General features: G+C 43.8%; 1 protein-coding gene across 2 annotated transcripts in view; it reads right to left on the bottom strand.

Annotated features, from left to right (window-relative positions):
• Positions 1-236: 236 nt before the first annotated feature.
• The window catches only part of ANAPC1 (anaphase promoting complex subunit 1), a 614,893-nt gene continuing 597,755 nt past the window's right edge, over positions 237-17,374 (bottom strand). The window contains exon 47 of one of the 2 annotated variants that reach the window (XM_069234703.1): positions 237-660. In XM_069234703.1, coding sequence (XP_069090804.1) covers positions 545-660 — 116 coding nt within the window. In that variant the 3' untranslated portion in view covers positions 237-544. The remainder of the gene's footprint in view (positions 661-17,374) is intronic. The other variant, XM_069234704.1, reaches the window with a different exon arrangement.

Here is a 17,374-nt window from a genome sequence, read left to right as displayed (position 1 = left end):
TACACATGATATGTACCACCCACTTTATGAGGAGACTCCATGGTTGCAGCAGTTACATTGAAGTTTCCTTTGTGTTGTTGCTTTGTTTCTAGCTAACTTTTTCTTCTCCGCTGTATCAGGTGTATGCTGTTAAATCACTGTGATATACTGTTTGTTCTGGGGGACCACAAACTACCATATAGCTTTGTACATGCTATAGCATAGCTTTTTGCTTCATGTAAAAAAAAAAAAATCAATACAAATATATTTTTTAATGTTTGTTGCATAATGACAACTGTTTTGCCAGCAAGTTTTATGTACAAAAGTAAATGCTTTTATTGGTGATTTATTCACATTTGTATTTCTTACTCTTATGTCATCATACATGGAAATATGCAATAACTACAGCAAGTACAGACCATCTCCAGGCTTACATTGTAAGACATCTGCCCATGAAATCAAAAAGTTCATTTCACTTGTCAGCTTCCTCAACTGCATGTCATGTTTAGAACAAAATACTGAGGTTTAATCTCCTGTTGCATCAGTCCCATTGAAGATGGAATCTCTAAAGCACCATGGCCTGTGGATTGCTAAGAAGCAGAGGTGCAAGGCGCAATAATGCTCGGACTGGCATCTTCATTTCTTTAAATTTCAAGAGCAGTTCAGAGAAGGTTCCAATGCCTATAAAACAGATGTGAAAGAAAGAACAGGACTTGATTCACACAACTTTTAGTAAAATGTCAATCATGTATATTACAAAAACAATCAACTCAGCAGACTTCCCCGTGAAAAGGGACAATGACAAACAGTCTCATTAAGGCCCTCATTACATGTGGACTAATAACTTCTTATATGTACTGTAATATCTGTTATCACACATATCGGAATTATGGTGTAGCGATATATTTCCCCAGACAAAGAATATAAAAAAGTTTGATACATCAGGCCCTAATTACCAGTACAACAAACACTGGCAAAAATAATATGACTCACGTATGTGAGAACTGTTTGTTATGCCAATGTGTTTTAGCCAAGTTGTAAACCAGCGTGGCTGCTGTTCAGCATGGCCAAAATGTAGCGGCATAGACGAGAGTGGCATGGAGTGTCATGTCAGAGTGTAATGGTGTAGAGTGGAGTAGGGTGACGTACAGTGGAGTGGCGTTAGAGTGGAGTAGACAGCTGTGGAGTGTCAGAGTGTAATGGAGCGGAGATTAGTGGAGTGCTACAGAGTAGAGTGTAGTAGAGATAAGTGGCATAGACTGGAGTACTATGTCGGAGAGTGGCGTGCGTCAGAGTGGAGTGGAGTGCTCTAGAGAGGAGTGCTGTAGAGTGGAGTGCCGTAAAGTGGAGGGTCCTAGAGAGGCAGAGTGAAGAGTCGCAGAGTGGAGTAGTGTCAGAGTGGAGCGGTATAGAGTGGAATGGCATAGAGTGGAATGGCACAGAGTGGAGTAAATAATCATGGAGTGGTGTGGAGGGGCATACAGTGGAGGAGGATGTCAGAATGGAGTAGAGTGTCAGAGTGTTGTGCTGTACAGTGAGTAGCGTGGAGTGTAGTATTGTGGTGTGGAGTGCAGTACAGTGACGAGAAGTGGCGTTTTGCAGAGTGCAGTGTTATAGAGTGGAGTGGATAAAGTGTTGTGGAGTATCATACAGAGGAGTAGTGTGTCAGGGTAGAATGGAGTGTCGTGGAGTAGAGTGGGATAGAGTGGAGTAGTATTGTTTGTTTGTGTGGCATAGATTGGAGTGTCAAAGTGCCATAGAGTGGCATAGTGTGTCTCAGAACCGAGTAGAGTGGTTTAGAGCAAAGAGGCTTAGAGTGGAGTGTCGTAGAATGGAGTGCCAGAGTGGAGTGTCTGTGAAGTGGCATAGAGTAGAGTACGCTGGAGAGGAGTGGTGAAGAGCGAAGACTGGAGTGCAGTGGAACAGAGAGAGGAGTAGAATGTCCTAGAGTGGAGTGGCGCAGAGTGTAGTGCAGCAGAGTATTGTAAAGTGGAGGGGAGTAGACTGGCATGCATTGGAGAATCGTAGAGTGGAGTAGTGTTGTGAAGTTGAATGGCACAGAGTGGAGTAAAGTGGAGTGGCAAAGTGGGGTGGCATAGAGTGGAGTAAAGTGGTGTGGACTGGTGTAGAGGGGAGTGTTGTACAGTGGAGTAGAGTGTCAAATTGGAGTGCAGTAGAGTATCAGAGTGTTGGGAGTAGAGTGGAGTGTTGTGTAGTAGAGTGAAGTAAAGTGGCGTGGAATGGCATTTCCCAGAGTGGAGTGTTATAAATAGGTGTGGAGATGAGTGGATAAAGTGTTGTGGAGTAGCATACTGTGGAGTGGGGTAGAGTGGAGTAACGTAGATTTTTGTGCAGTAGAGTGGCATAGAGAGAAGTGTGGCTCAATGGTTAGAGCGGCAGACCCTGAAGCAGAGATCTGGCTCAAGACCAGGGTTCAAGTCCCGCTTCGGCAGGTCTTGGGCTCAATTCCCCTTGACCAGATAATTCTCGCCTCGGTGCCTAATCTAATTCATGGGTCCCACTCTGCAACTCTGGGCAATAGCTTGCTTAATCTCCACAACGGCCCCAACAGCGCTTGGATGCCTGGCTTCACCCTGGGGGTGCTCAGGAGTGGGTGCCTCACAGGGAAAAGCCAGAAGGGGTTCCATAGCGGTATGAGTACAGCGCCTTGAGACCCTAACGGGTGAGTAGTGCGCTATACAAGTGCTAATTTACATAGAGAGGACTGGAGTGGAGCAGTGTGTCAGAGTGGAGTGTCAGAGCAGCGTATCAGAGTGGTGTAGAGTGCAGTGATGTAGTGGATTAGAGTGATGTGGCGTATAGTGGAGTGTTATAGATTGGAGTAGAATGCCACAGAATGGAGTTGTGTAGCATGGAGTGGTGTAGCGTGGAGTGGCAATCGCAGCTTCCACTGAGGAACTTCCTATTTTCTTTGAGGACAAGATTGTCAAAATTGTTTCCGATTTGGAAGCAAATCCCATCACCAATCATCTATCATGGAGAGAAGACCAATAGGTGAAAGAAAGGCAGACTCTGATAACGTATGTGAATTCTCCATGAACACATTGGAAGAGTATGTATGAGCAATTCTTACATGCAAGTTGGGCTCACTGGATGACCGTTGCGCCCCACGAATTTTGACCTCCATTTTTAAGTTTAAGATGATTAATCCTATTTTTAACCAACTTTTTAATTCATCTATTCAGTCATGCACGATGCCATCCTGCTGGAACCAGGTCAGATTGGCCCCACTGCTAAAAAAACAGACACCTTGGGCGGACTATTCCCAAAAGGACATTAGGGCTATCTTCTTATTTCCAGCTGCTTTCAAGATGCTTGGAAAGTTGATCAATGCCCAATTATCTGCATATTCTTTGCAACTAGACTTCAGACTGCGACAGGTGCTTTGAAGCCCATAAAGATGATAGGGTCCATTGAATTGCTGCTAGATCAAGGAAAACGGCGGCCTTGATTTTATTAGATCTATCAGCAGTAGTTGGCTCATGCTTAGTTCTATTAAAGTCTCTGAAAACAATTCAGGACTTGCTTCCTTTCCAGGTGCAGAGAACACCGATTCATGCCATGATCACTTCTAGCATTGATTATGCTATTGGTCTGACTTGGGCCTGCCCTCGCAGCTGCTAAAGAGGTTGTAAAAAATGCAAAAATAAGGTGATGAATGGAATGCTTGAATTAATCTCAGCCACGGACAATCGCTCTTGCCGCATCCCAATCCATCGTATTTCCCCCACCATGCCACCTCAGTTTGGACCAAGCCATATGCAATCAATCTGTTAATGTCCAATACAAGATCCATAAAACATAAGTAAAACAAGGACAGGTCAAAATAATCGCTGTCAGATAAAATACAATACAGATTTTTATAAACAGCATTAACATGGAAAGTACAGAGATTTTAGCAAAAATAAAATACATAAGCAAAGTGCACTGGTTAATTGTGCAAACCAAGATAAATAAAATCACCTCACTCAGATTCATTAAGTTCCTGTACAAAAATGAGAGCCTACAGGCTTCCAATAAAACATAAGCATCTAAATCTAAAACCACTAGTCAATTAAAATCAATTTTATACAAGCGCAATCAACATTTAAAATGTGCACACTTTTGTCTGATGTGTCTAAGGGGGTCATTATGACCTCAGCGGTCGGCGTTAATATGGAGGAAAGTACTACCAACAGGCTGGCGGTACTTTCCTCCATATTATGACATTGGCGGTTTGGCTGAAGCCAAACCACCAATGTACCACACCGACCGCCACGGCGGTAACGACCGCCGGGCTGGAGAATTCAATCTCCAGCCCGGCGCCTGTCACTTGCCCGCCTGCGGGATTATGACCCTGCCTACCACCATGGTTTTCGTACCGCCACGAAAACCATGGCGGTAGGCACTATCAATGACATGGAATCCCTTCCCTGTCACTGATAGGGGTCTTCCTCACCCACCCCTTCCTCTCCAGACCCCCCCCCCTTCATTCATACCGCTCCCTTCACACATGCATACACACACCCATTCCAACATTCATCCACACATGCATACATCCATTCACACTTACATACATACACACAGACACGCATTCACACAACTCAAAATACATGCACTCATACCCCCAAACATGCACACACATACAACGTGCAACACACACCCGCATACAGGGAGTGCAGAATTATTAGGCAAATGAGTATTTTGACCACATCATCCTCTTTATGCATGTTGTCTTACTCCAAGCTGTATAGGCTCGAAAGCCTACTACCAATTAAGCATATTAGGTGATGTGCATCTCTGTAATGAGAAGGGGTGTGGTCTAATGACATCAACACCCTATATCAGGTGTGCATAATTATTAGGCAACTTCCTTTCCTTTGGCAAAATGGGTCAAAAGAAGGACTTGACAGGCTCAGAAAAGTCAAAAATAGTGAGATATCTTGCAGAGGGATGCAGCACTCTTAAAATTGCAAAGCTTCTGAAGCGTGATCATCGAACAATCAAGCGTTTCATTCAAAATAGTCAACAGGGTCGCAAGAAGCGTGTGGAAAAACCAAGGCGCAAAATAACTGCCCATGAACTGAGAAAAGTCAAGCGTGCAGCTGCCACGATGCCACTTGCCACCAGTTTGGCCATATTTCAGAGCTGCAACATCACTGGAGTGCCCAAAAGCACAAGGTGTGCAATACTCAGAGACATGGCCAAGGTAAGAAAGGCTGAAAGACGACCACCACTGAACAAGACACACAAGCTGAAACGTCAAGACTGGGCCAAGAAATATCTCAAGACTGATTTTTCTAAGGTTTTATGGACTGATGAAATGAGAGTGAGTCTTGATGGGCCAGATGGATGGGCCCGTGGCTGGATTGGTAAAGGGCAGAGAGCTCCAGTCCGACTCAGACGCCAGCAAGGTGGAGGTGGAGTACTGGTTTGGGCTGGTATCATCAAAGATGAGCTTGTGGGGCCTTTTCGGGTTGAGGATGGAGTCAAGCTCAACTCCCAGTCCTACTGCCAGTTCCTGGAAGACACCTTCTTCAAGCAGTGGTACAGGAAGAAGTCTGCATCCTTCAAGAAAAACATGATTTTCATGCAGGACAATGCTCCATCACACGCGTCCAAGTACTACACAGCGTGGCTGGCAAGAAAGGGTATAAAAGAAGGAAATCTAATGACATGGCCTCCTTGTTCACCTGATCTGAACCCCATTGAGAACCTGTGGTCCATCATCAAATGTGAGATTTACAAGGAGGGAAAACAGTACACCTCTCTGAACAGTGTCTGGGAGGCTGTGGTTGCTGCTGCACGCAATGTTGATGGTGAACAGATCAAAACACTGACAGAATCCATGGATGGCAGGCTTTTGAGTGTCCTTGCAAAGAAAGGTGGCTATATTGGTCACTGATTTGTTTTTGTTTTGTTTTTGAATGTCAGAAATGTATATTTGTGAATGTTGAGATGTTATATTGGTTTCACTGGTAATAATAAATAATTGAAATGGGTATATATTTTTTTTTGTTAAGTTGCCTAATAATTATGCACAGTGATAGTCACCTGCACACACAGATATCCCCCTAACATAGCTAAAACTAAAAACAAACTAAAAACTACTTCCAAAAATATTCAGGTTTGATATTAATGAGTTTTTTGGGTTCATTGAGAACATGGTTGTTGTTCAATAATAAAATTAATCCTCAAAAATACAACTTGCCTAATAATTCTGCACTCCCTGTACATGCACGCAGACATACACACACACACACACACACACACACACACACACACCCACACACTCCCCTGTTTTAGCACCCACTTACCTGGATCCATGGGGTCCTCTGGTAGGAGACGGGATGAGGCGCTGCTGCCAGCAGCAGCGTCCACAAGAAGAACACTGCCAGGCCGTATTAATTCTCATAATACGGCCGGCGGCAGTCTACTGCCGTGGCGCTGCTTCCAGCATCTGCCGGCATGGCCACAGCCAGATTTCTGCGATCCTTCTGGCGGAAATAGATGGCGGAAATCCGGCTGTGGTCATGATACGGCGGACGGCAGGTAGCTGCAGCAAAGTTTTTTTTTTGGTGCCCGTCACCACAGCGGTAGGCGGTATATGCCGCCAAGGTCCTAATGAGGGCCTAAGTGGCTTCATGCCACGTACAAACGGAAATAAATGAAAACACCTCCCTCGGATGAACAAGATTCTTGTGCAAATATGGCACACATTCAACATTCCATTGGAATATGGACATATATACTAAAACAAATGACCAATAAAAATACAGAACAAAATTAGGAGTTGCTAAGGGAGCTATTGGCATCGCTCAATAAAAGTCTCTTACGTATGGACCATGCAGAATATAAAAATTTAGCAACAACAATCACCTCACTAGTGTCAAAACGCAATATTGTTAATGCAACTGTGCACTGGCTAAATTCCATCTGCTGACACACTGGTTTAATCCATTTCCCAAGTGGAAGTGCATATGCACTGCAAAGGAATGAAAAAAACTGACGCAGTTTCAACTTCTAGTTTGCAAAATGGAAACAGCCCGGGGTTGCTTGTGTTCCGAATCAGGGAGGACATGGCTTGGCAGTTCGAGCTGGACTGTTCCCACTAGTGCAGGGTCAAGAATGATTTCTACATAGGTCCAAACTGAGGTGGCATGGTGTCCAAAATAACGATGGACTGAAATGTGGCCTGAGTAATTACCAGTGGCTGAGATTAATTCTAACATTCCATCCATCACTTTTTGTATACATAAGCTGTACAAAATGCAGCAGTTAGGCTACTTTTAAAGATCCCTAGACAGCGGTCAGTTTCTCTCTATTTAAACGAGTTCCATTTGTTGGACAAGAGAGAATCCTTTTTAAAACCTTAGTCTTGGCAAACAGAGCTTTTGATGGTACGGGTCCCTGTTACCTTTCAGATAGATTAAGGTTTTATCATCCGGCGAGAACCCTCCGTTCATCTAATACTTGTCTGCTCTGTGTCTAGAAGTACTGGCATAAGAAGGGGGCAGGTGCATCATTCTCCTACCTCGCGGCCCAGGCTTGGAATCACCTACCACTGTATCTTTGTAGGATCAGGTCTGAGTGTCTATTCTGAAAACCTGGCTATTTAGGATTGCTTCTTGAGCATGGTAGAAAATCAGAGTGGAGGGGCACAGAGTGAAGTACAGTGTCATAGGTGCGATCTAAAGTGGAGTATGCATGGTTTGGTAGTGCACTGCCATTACAAAAACACATTTTCAATTCAAATGACCATTACATTTGCACAAACATATAGTTTTACGGATAAAAATATACAGTGCTCAAACAATAATGTGTGGAAATTGGCATCACCTAGTGTATTGATTTGTTTTGATCGTATTAAAATATTTGCTTCAACTACACTTCAGAATTACAAAAAAAAGTCCTTCCTTTGTACTTTCGTAATTCTGATGCACTCTGAAATATTTGTACAGTTCATTTATCTGCATTTACATTTTGTTGTGTGCTAGAAAAAAATAACATCCTAAATATATAGCATTGCCTTTCACACTCCCAGTACCCAATAAGATTGTCACATAAACCCTCTCCCTTTGCAGTCACAGGAAAAAAGCAAACTGCAAGCTATCTCAAAAGACGTTTTTTCTTTTTTTTTTTTAAATACAACAGTTGATACCAGCTGATTCCCCAATTCACGCCATAGTTTCATCCAACCACTGCTGATCAGATCCGCTCACCCCAATATCACTTCCTATAACCTTTGAGCCTATATAAGATCAACTCCAGGATCTAGAAGGTCAATAATCTCACCCTCCAGTTCTCGAATGCAGGAGGCTTGACCCTTAGCCAATCTGACGCAATATCGCCATGGCCATAAAGAGAAAATATTTTTCTTTTTTCACGCACCTATTTGTCTGTGCAGAATCCAGCAACCCTAACAGTACTAATGCAGGTGTAAGAACGACCAGCACCCCAATAATACCCCCAAGGAATTGCTCAATTGCCTGCAGCAGCGGTTTCAGCTTAGGGCAGGCATAAAACATAACAATCTCCGCCTCCGGCTCCCCGCAGCGATTGCATGTGCCATCAGAACCAGCCCACTTGCAAACCTTAGCCGGCATATAATACAAATTAAATATCATCTTGTAGTGTTGGGTTTTTAAGCAGGATGCAAGAAATGCCCTTTCTGCCATTTCCAAAGATTGTTCCACCCGGTTCCCCTGCTCCCCAAAACATATACTCAATTTTTCACTCTGCAGCTCCAAATCATCCATCTGATTGACTAATATCAAATGTAGACTGCCCCTATCCTGCCCTTACGCCTAACTGCTTCTATTATTGGAATCTTATCTATAAGGGGGAAATACCTTTTATGACAATGGAAAAAGTATTGGATTTGCAAGAACTTAAAGAAGTGGGTCCTAGGTAGATCATACTGACCCTGCAATTCAGTAAATGCCTTGAGTACAGTGTTGGCTCATAAATCGCCAATCCAAGTTATTCCTTGTTGCTTCCACATATCCACTATAGGACCGTGAAAAATAGAGGAAGGAAGCTTGGGAGCTGACATTGGTGTATAGCTATTTATTCCTCCCAACGAACACCGCTGCTTCAATTACCGCCATATCACCTGAGTTGCCCCTAATACCTTGAATCTTGTTTTCTTATGGTAACTTGGTGCTATGTACTTCTGGAGCCAACCTTGAGCCACCAAGCCAAGCATCATCTCATAAATAAAAGGAGACTTGGCATAAGAACACCCCTGCGTTTCTCCGGTAATCAAGAGATTCATCTGTTGCAAGGGACAAGCATAATAGTATAACGTGAACTGGGGGACGGACCACCCGACCCGGGATCTTGGCAGTGTCATATTCCTGAGAGCAAAATGTTATTTGTAATACTCTTCAACTTAGTCAACCAGCTCCTAGTGAACTCCAGGGGGATAGCACGGACAAGATAAAATATTCTGGGCAGAATATTCATTATTAATACGTTCCATCGACCCAGAAGAGACAAGTGCAGGTGATTTATCCTATCTAAATCTTTCTTGATTTTGGCCAACATCGGGCCATGTTTTGCTCCACTACTTGACTAACTGTACCAGTTATTCTTATCCCCATATATACAGCATCAGATACAACCCGCTTGTCTCTGATAATAGTCTGGGGAGAGCATATAACCTGAGTCTTGTCCTTATTTAACCTATAGCCAGAGTATATTCCAAATACTTTGGCCAGTTTTTTTATTTCCTTGACCGCTACCTCCAGGTTGGTTGTAACTACTGCCACATCATCTGCATTCGCCAGCACCTTATAGCTCTTCCAATAACAAATGACTGGGTTAATATCTATACCGTCTTCTAGTTTACTTAAGAAGGGATCTATATACAATGCAAATAATAATGGAGAGCAGGGGCAGCCCTGTTTTGTTCCTTTTGAAATAAATATTAAGTCAAATTCTAAGTCAGCCAAGCGTAGCCGGGCTTTGGGGGTTCTGTACAATCCTTTAATGGCTGTTAAAAAAACTCTCAGAGAGGTCAAGCAGGGATATAACTCTTTTAATATGATTTACCGTCCCTCTTTCTGGAATAAACCCATGTTGTCTTCTAGATACTAACGGAGCAATAACCCTTGCCAACCTACTTGCTAAGATCTTGGCGTATATTTTCAAATCGCAGTTCAACAGTGATATAGGTCTATAGGACCCCGGATCATTTGAAGCTCTATCTTTTTTTTTTAAAACAACTATGGTGGCTAATTCCCAAGAGGGCAGGATCTGCCCTTGCTGGGCCATTGCAAACGTTAATAGCATATCCTTTTGTAGTTCTTGCTAAAATACTTTCAAAAACTCTAGTGGCAAGGCATCCGGCCCTGGAGCTTTGACGGAGGCCAATGAATTCATGGCCTCGTAAATTTCTTCCAATGCGAATGGGGCATCTAATAGGTTTTGCTCCTCCTGAGTAAGTCTGCCTGTTTGCACTCCCTTCAGGAACTTCACAGATCCCCGTAGCCCCCAGCTAGTTGTTGAATGTCATCAGAATATAACTTCTCATAAACGTCTCTGAAAACATGCAGAATCTCTTCCGGCTTGTACACCTTACACCCGAGAGTCCACCATCTCTGCTTTATCCATGTCTAAGGCCTTCTGCCTAACTCGCCTGGCTAAGATTTTACCCGTAGTTTCCCCATACTCATAGCATTCAGCCCTAGACATCTGGTACTTCTCTGCTGCTGCCTTGCGAAGGTGCTGGTTATCCTTTGCATTAAGTAAGGTTACCTTGGCTTGAGCAGAGCTGACCTCTTCCCCCTTCTTTATGCTCTGTAACAGTTTCCTTTCAGCCTGCATGAGCTCTTGATTTAGACTCCTAACATCTATCTCCCTCTCTTTCTGCAAATGTAAGCCAAAACTCAAAGTCTATCCTCTTATCCCAGCCTTTAATGCATCCCAGATTATTCCAGGAGCCACAGTATTGCTCTTATCGTTTAAAAACTGTTTCAGCCATACTCGCATATGGTCTAAATAGGTTGGCTCCCATAGTAGTTTTTTTTTATCAAACATCCAAACTTGGCGCGGCCTACGAAATCCAGTCAGTGGTATAGCCAGACACAATGGGTTATGATCCGATAAAATTCTAGGGATAAGTTCTATCTCTGCTCTGGAAATGAGTGCGAGTGAGGTAAAAAAATATCCAAGTCGTACCAACTTATTGTGAGGGGAAGAGTAGTATGTATAGCCAGTGACTGGAGATTTGAGTTTTTCCCATGCATCCACAAGGGCATGGCCCTGTATCAAACCTCGCAGAGCCTTATACACCTGGGGTTTGCACCCATGATATTTATCAGACGCTATAAAACCTTTTTTAACTTCAAGATAAATGTTGAAGTCCCCACAAATTACCAAAGGGAGTAGCCAGGAGGCTAATTCTAAATTTAGCGCATCAAGTACTTCAACTTCATCAAAGTTAGAACTATAAACGGTGCAGAGGGTAAATCTAGCTGCGCCTGCTTTGCATTCTATAATGATCCAGCGGCTGCCTTTATCTACCAAGGAGCGACCTGAGCTACATATAGAGCTTCTGGCCAAAACTGCCACTCCCCGTGTTGTCCCCGTCTGCCTTGTGCAGGCTAAAAGTGTCATTCTTAACCCTCTCAATACTTCCTGTTCCCCAGGGAATATGGGTCTCTTGTAGGCAGACCAGATCTGCTTGCATTGCTCTTATGGCGACAGCCACCTTCCTTCTCTTTTGGGGGATTATTCAAAACACATATGTTGACGGAGCATATTCTTAACCTATGAGCCATATTTTTTTCTCTGAATGTCCCGAGCTTCCTAATTTACCTATGGTTGATCGTCCCAAAAAACGTATCCATTGTCTTTTGCCATCCACTTTTGCTACAATCCCAATAGGAACATCCTGTCTAGGTACAGTCATTTGGTTATTCACCTTGCCCTTCCTTAACCCCAGCTTCCCCTTAGACCCCGTCCCTCCCCACCTGCCTCTCTTCTCTCCCTGCCCACACCTCCCTCAACCCTTAAGCCCCCTGAGCTCCCACCCCTTAGAAGGCACAGGACCAGCCAGGTTCTTCCCCTGATGAACTTGTGCTCCCCTCCCATCTTCCCCAAATCACAACGCATCTCCCTTAAAACTATATTATCACCCCTAATGTGTTGCTGTCCTTCTCGTAAGGTACCATTTTATACTAAAAAGAAGAAAAAAAAGGGGGGTGGGGGGGGCTGGAGAAAGAGACTAATTCTGTGATAGCAGCCATATGCACCCCCCCCCCCACCATCGTCCGATTCAGTTAAGTGTCAGAGTGAGTCCAGAAACTCCTTAGCCTTCACTTCAGAAAGAAAAAAATAAGTCCTGCCGCCAGCGATCATTTTCAATTTGGCTGGGTTCATCAAAAAGCCTAAGCAACCTTGTTCTACAAGGGTGAGATTTATTGTCGATGCCTTCATCTTCTGTCCACCATAGCATGACAATAATCCGGCCTGACAAAAAAAAAAAAAATCACATCCTAAAGCAGTACGTTTGCGATCTGGGCGTGTGAGGTCATACACAGCCTGTCTTGCCAGGAAGTTATGAAGACATATCAATATAACCCTGAGTTTCCCTCCCTCCATATCCGATTTTTTCAGTTTAAAGGGGAATCTATGGGCTCTCTGAACTTCCTTTTCCCAATCCCATTGCACTAGATCTGAGAAGGCTTCCTTAAAAAGATTCACTGCTCCTTCCACCCCCTATGAATGCTGAGGACTTGGAGGTTATTCTGCCTTGCTCTGTTCTCAAGTTCTGCCAGTTTCCAGTGAGTGTCCTCCATCTGGCTTTTCAAAGATTCTCGAATCTCCCCTTGCGCAGAGGCATTGTCTTCCAATTCGGATATACGGGTCTCACCCTCTCCCATGCGTATTGCAAAGTCAGTGCAGGTCTTTGCCATCCGTTGAATACCTCCCTGCATTTTGTGGCAAGCTAGCTGTGTTCTGCAAATCTCAGCCTCGGTCTCTTCCAGATGCTCCATAATACTCTGGTGTTAGGGAAATGTGGGCTGTGTCAGTTAAAGCGTTGCCCAGAGAGCCTAGGCCTCCAAGCACAGACGCAGAGGAGTAATCCCATTGTAAGGCTTTAGATGCTTTAGCAGCAAACTGACTGGCAGGTGAGCCTGAGCAAGAAGTTCTCTTCTTCATCTATTTTTTAACCGTGGCAACCTTTAAGCTTTCAAGTTGACCTGGCCCTTTCCCCCATTCAGAGTTCTCATCTTCATCCTCACCCAGCGTGGTTGTCTCAGAGCCAGCTTCGGACCAGGAGGTTTTCCAAACCTGGCTTCTCCCCTCCCTAGATTCAGAGGCTTCATCACTGGTCCAACTAGATTGGTCTGTTAGAGAGAAAAATGTATTTCCCAAGATTTGTATACTGACCAACTTTCAAAGTCACCCCCCCCCCCCCTTTGCCCTGGATTTGTTCACCATTTTGTCATTTCCCACCCATATTTGCTAGTGATAAATCATGAGCCGGCCTGATTCAGAACCTGTGTCCCAGCCTGAGCAAAAGTGTCTCTAGGAGCAGAATCGTTACTTGCTTCAGACTTCCTGCCCTCCTCGTATACCACTTCAGCCGTCTCCGCCATGGGCAAGTTTATACATGTGAGGGTGGGGCCACTATTTACTGCTTGTAGAGGCTCTTAGTGTACACCTCCATCCTCTTGCTCAGACAAAAATTCACCATTCAATGTATTCTGGTTTGACTCCAAAATCCCACCAGTATCTACAATATTGCCAGCACTTTTGTTCTGTTTTACTTCCATTTCTGAGTGTGCTTTCCTTTTAAAGTATTTCCCTAAGGGTACACTCATTAATTTAGCAATAGCCGCCATCTTCATTCTACCTAGCTCACCTGCCATCTGGGTAGATGCTCTCACCATCTTACATTCTCCTGCACCACCAGAGCCACGGGCTCTCTTCTGCCTCGCAGCGACTCCAGCGGGAGCTGCCTTTGCTCCTCTTGCCGACATCCGTGTTACGCTTCTCCTCACCAGAGCAGTGAAACAATGTAATGCGATCACTGCTGGGCGCACCGAGAAACAAACAGAACACAAAAGCCGAGGTGAGCTTGCGTCCCGCCGATAGTTGGGTCTGGAAGGGCTCACAGCCGGCGGATACAATGTATTCGGGTGTGCAGGTGGGGCATCTGTATCCAGGGAGATTGGGAGGACGGGGGAGGAGAGCACAATACGACCGAATCGCTCGCCCGCCGTCTTACCTTCCCTTATGTTTAAATTACACGCCCCTCACGTCTCTCTCTCGAAAGACGATGAATAACATTAGATCCCTGTATTTGAATGCACAGCAAATATGACAAGTTAAAAACAAAATTTAAAAGCCTGTTTACTTTTCATTTGCTTAAGAACTCCAGCATGGTTATTTAGTTGGGCTTCAGAACTTGACTACTTCCAGCACCTATGGCATGGGCATGAAAATGAGGAATGTTTAAGTTACGCTATTGGTAAAGAGCATCAACCAAAATAAACAACCTCTTAGACAGTATATTGTTCTTCACAGGCATGCAAGACTGATGAACTGGTAGTGCAAGAGATAAGCATAATCCGTCAAGCAGAAAGATAGGCGACAGGAAACATTTAAAAAAAAATACAGCACTTACTGCTTCCTAAACAACAATACAGGGAAGACAACGGAAAACACATGTAACCTTGTGGAAAACCCACAAACAAAGATAAAGGAAATAAAAATGTCCAGAAAGTGAGCACTCTTAGAAGAATACAAGTAGCCAAGCAGAGCTGGTAAACAGGATAAGCTCTACAGGAGGGACAAAGACATGATGGCCAATCTACAACAAATAAAGCCAGCAAATAGAAAGCAAGCAAATGTGAGTTACGAAACACAAAGCCAATGGTTAGCAATGGACAGAATGCGTTCCTATTGGCCCCTCTCCAGTCTATTGTATTTTGACATATACCAGCTTGATTGAAGGGAAAACCTGTAGCTCACCCCTCGCCCCGTACCCACACGCTTACTGACCAATGTACCTCCCTGGTGTTACTTAGTGTCACCCACAAGACCTCTAAATGTCACACATGCGCACCCTACACAGACATAGGTGCACTAAAAACGTGCCAGCCATGAATGCACAGCTAGGAGAGGCACATACTCATTTGAAGAGCACTAACAGCTGGGGCAGAAGTGGAAATCTGAGCCCACCCACAATACCTTTGGGACGGATAGGGACAGAATGGGGGCATGAGAAGGGGCACTGCTATGAGCTTCCGACTGGACCCTTGGGAGTACACGAGGACAGCTGAGGCACAGAGGTGCCAGTCCTGACCAGACTGAGGGCAGGGGGAGCCTGAGTGATAGCTTCCTGTTTCCTTAGGTGCATATTCATTTTTAAAACTTACCTTTCTGATTCGCTTTCTTAGTGTGATTGATGCAACTATACAAATTGTTAGATTTCTCTTTACTTGGCTAACTGAATTTTAAGTGAATTACAAACTTTCACAAACATTTCCAAATTCAGTTCCACTTGCAAAGGTTTTTTGTGCAAACGCCTATGTTTAAGTTGGTTACTAGTTTAGCACTGAAGTTGTTAATTTCTTACTAGATAATTTAAAAACAATCGTAGGCATAGGTTGGTTCAGATTTGAGGAACTTTGGAGGTGAGTTTAAGAAGAGTTTAAGGAGATAAAAGTGAAAGAGCTGCTCATCTGCTCTAGAATCAGAATAAAGTCACAATCACATGCTAACATTTTTTATTTTATATGAACTCAGATCCAGATTACATTTCCATCATAGTATTATTAAAGTTGTTTTAACTGCCTTGATCCCAAGTGTCTAGTAACCATTGTGACACTTTCAAGTATTTCTGGCTTTTTAGTAGAACTTGGCATGTCGGAAGTAAGGGGAGAAGAGCGGGGCACAGAGAGCAGACTTTATACTCGGGCTGTGTATCTTGGGCACAGCAACCTGGGACAGACCTGCAGGGCAGGATGTTTGCATATGTGAGTGATGCACATATGTACAGCGGTGCTGTCCAGATGAGTGGGTTGACCCTGAGCTATATTACTGTTGTCCTTTTTGGTGATGGAAGTCCACAGTACAATCATAAGGCTGTGTCATTGCATGAAGTTGACAATGGTGTTTTTTTTTGTTGCCCAAAACGTTTTATTATTTTCAACAGTAAGTAATGGCACATTTATTAAATAGAGATTTTAGCAACAAGGACATGATGTAATGGAAATACAGCAATTGCCCAATATAATTTCCTCTTTGCATCATGTGACTATATATGCACCAAGTAGTACCAAAGGGATTTATACCCAAAGAAATCAGCACTCTGGCGAGTGGGTTAGTAAAATTCCAGCATACGATTATTTATCAATGGCATCTGGTCCCCATGCTGAGGCATCCTAAAGCAAGAGAATCTACAGTGGGGCAATGTATGTAGTTAAGGCAGTGCTTTGAATGGCCAGGTACTGCTCAGTACTGAGTACCTGCACTTCTTTCATTTGAAAGGGAGAGAACCTACACTTTTCGGCATTGCTGAAATACATATAATGGAAGAGTAACAACACTTCGCAACGAAAAAAAACACAGGTACTCTAAATAATGAGTACCTGCACTTCTAGATTACCATTTTTACCACTGAGTTAAGGAATGACAGGGGCTCGGGGGGTAAGGGAAAGAAGTCAACTGTTCTAGTGATGAGTCAATGTCATTTTTAATTAGCATGTCTCAGTAAGGGGGGAATGGTATGAAGTTCTAAGCCGTCAGTGTTGTTCAGGCAGGAATGTTGTCACTAGTTACATTCCTGAAGTATTCTACTATCTCCTACCATGTACAGTTGGCATCCAAGTAGCCCTCTCCCTTTAGATCGTTCTGAACAGAGGACTTCTCCCTCAATTTAGGACCAAAATGGCGACTTCTAGGCCTGTGTGATTAACCTTTTAGCCATTGCCAGGTCAGAGTGCTAGACCAATAAAACACGTTTCTGGCTTCAGAACCACAGTTCTGTTCAGGGTTCTAGCCAATGGGAGTGCCTCCCAATACTCCGGAATAATCAGGCATGCCCAGACCATATGATAGAGGTCTGTCGTTGAAATGGCCACATTTTCGGCAGTTTGCCTCCATAGCATGGCATTTTCTGGATAGCGATTTAAGAGTACAATAGTTCTATGGAAAAAGTTAAACTGTTGCACTTTAAACATCTCATTTCTGGACATTCGATCAGGACTCTTCTAAGTGCAGGTCTCATTTGCCCAATCACCTTTGTCATACATCATGGTCATATAATGTGCATCCCTTTTCAGACTGCGCTCTTCATAAACCCCTGGGGGAGGATATGGTGCTCCAAAACGGTTAACTGCTTTTCTAGCGATCTCATTTAATAGTCTAGTGACTT

Source organism: Pleurodeles waltl, chromosome 5, assembly GCF_031143425.1.
Source record: "Pleurodeles waltl isolate 20211129_DDA chromosome 5, aPleWal1.hap1.20221129, whole genome shotgun sequence".
Classification (NCBI taxonomy): domain Eukaryota; kingdom Metazoa; phylum Chordata; class Amphibia; order Caudata; family Salamandridae; genus Pleurodeles; species Pleurodeles waltl.
The sequence above is the reverse complement of the archived record's forward strand: the minus strand, read 5'-3'. Positions and strand labels throughout refer to the sequence as shown.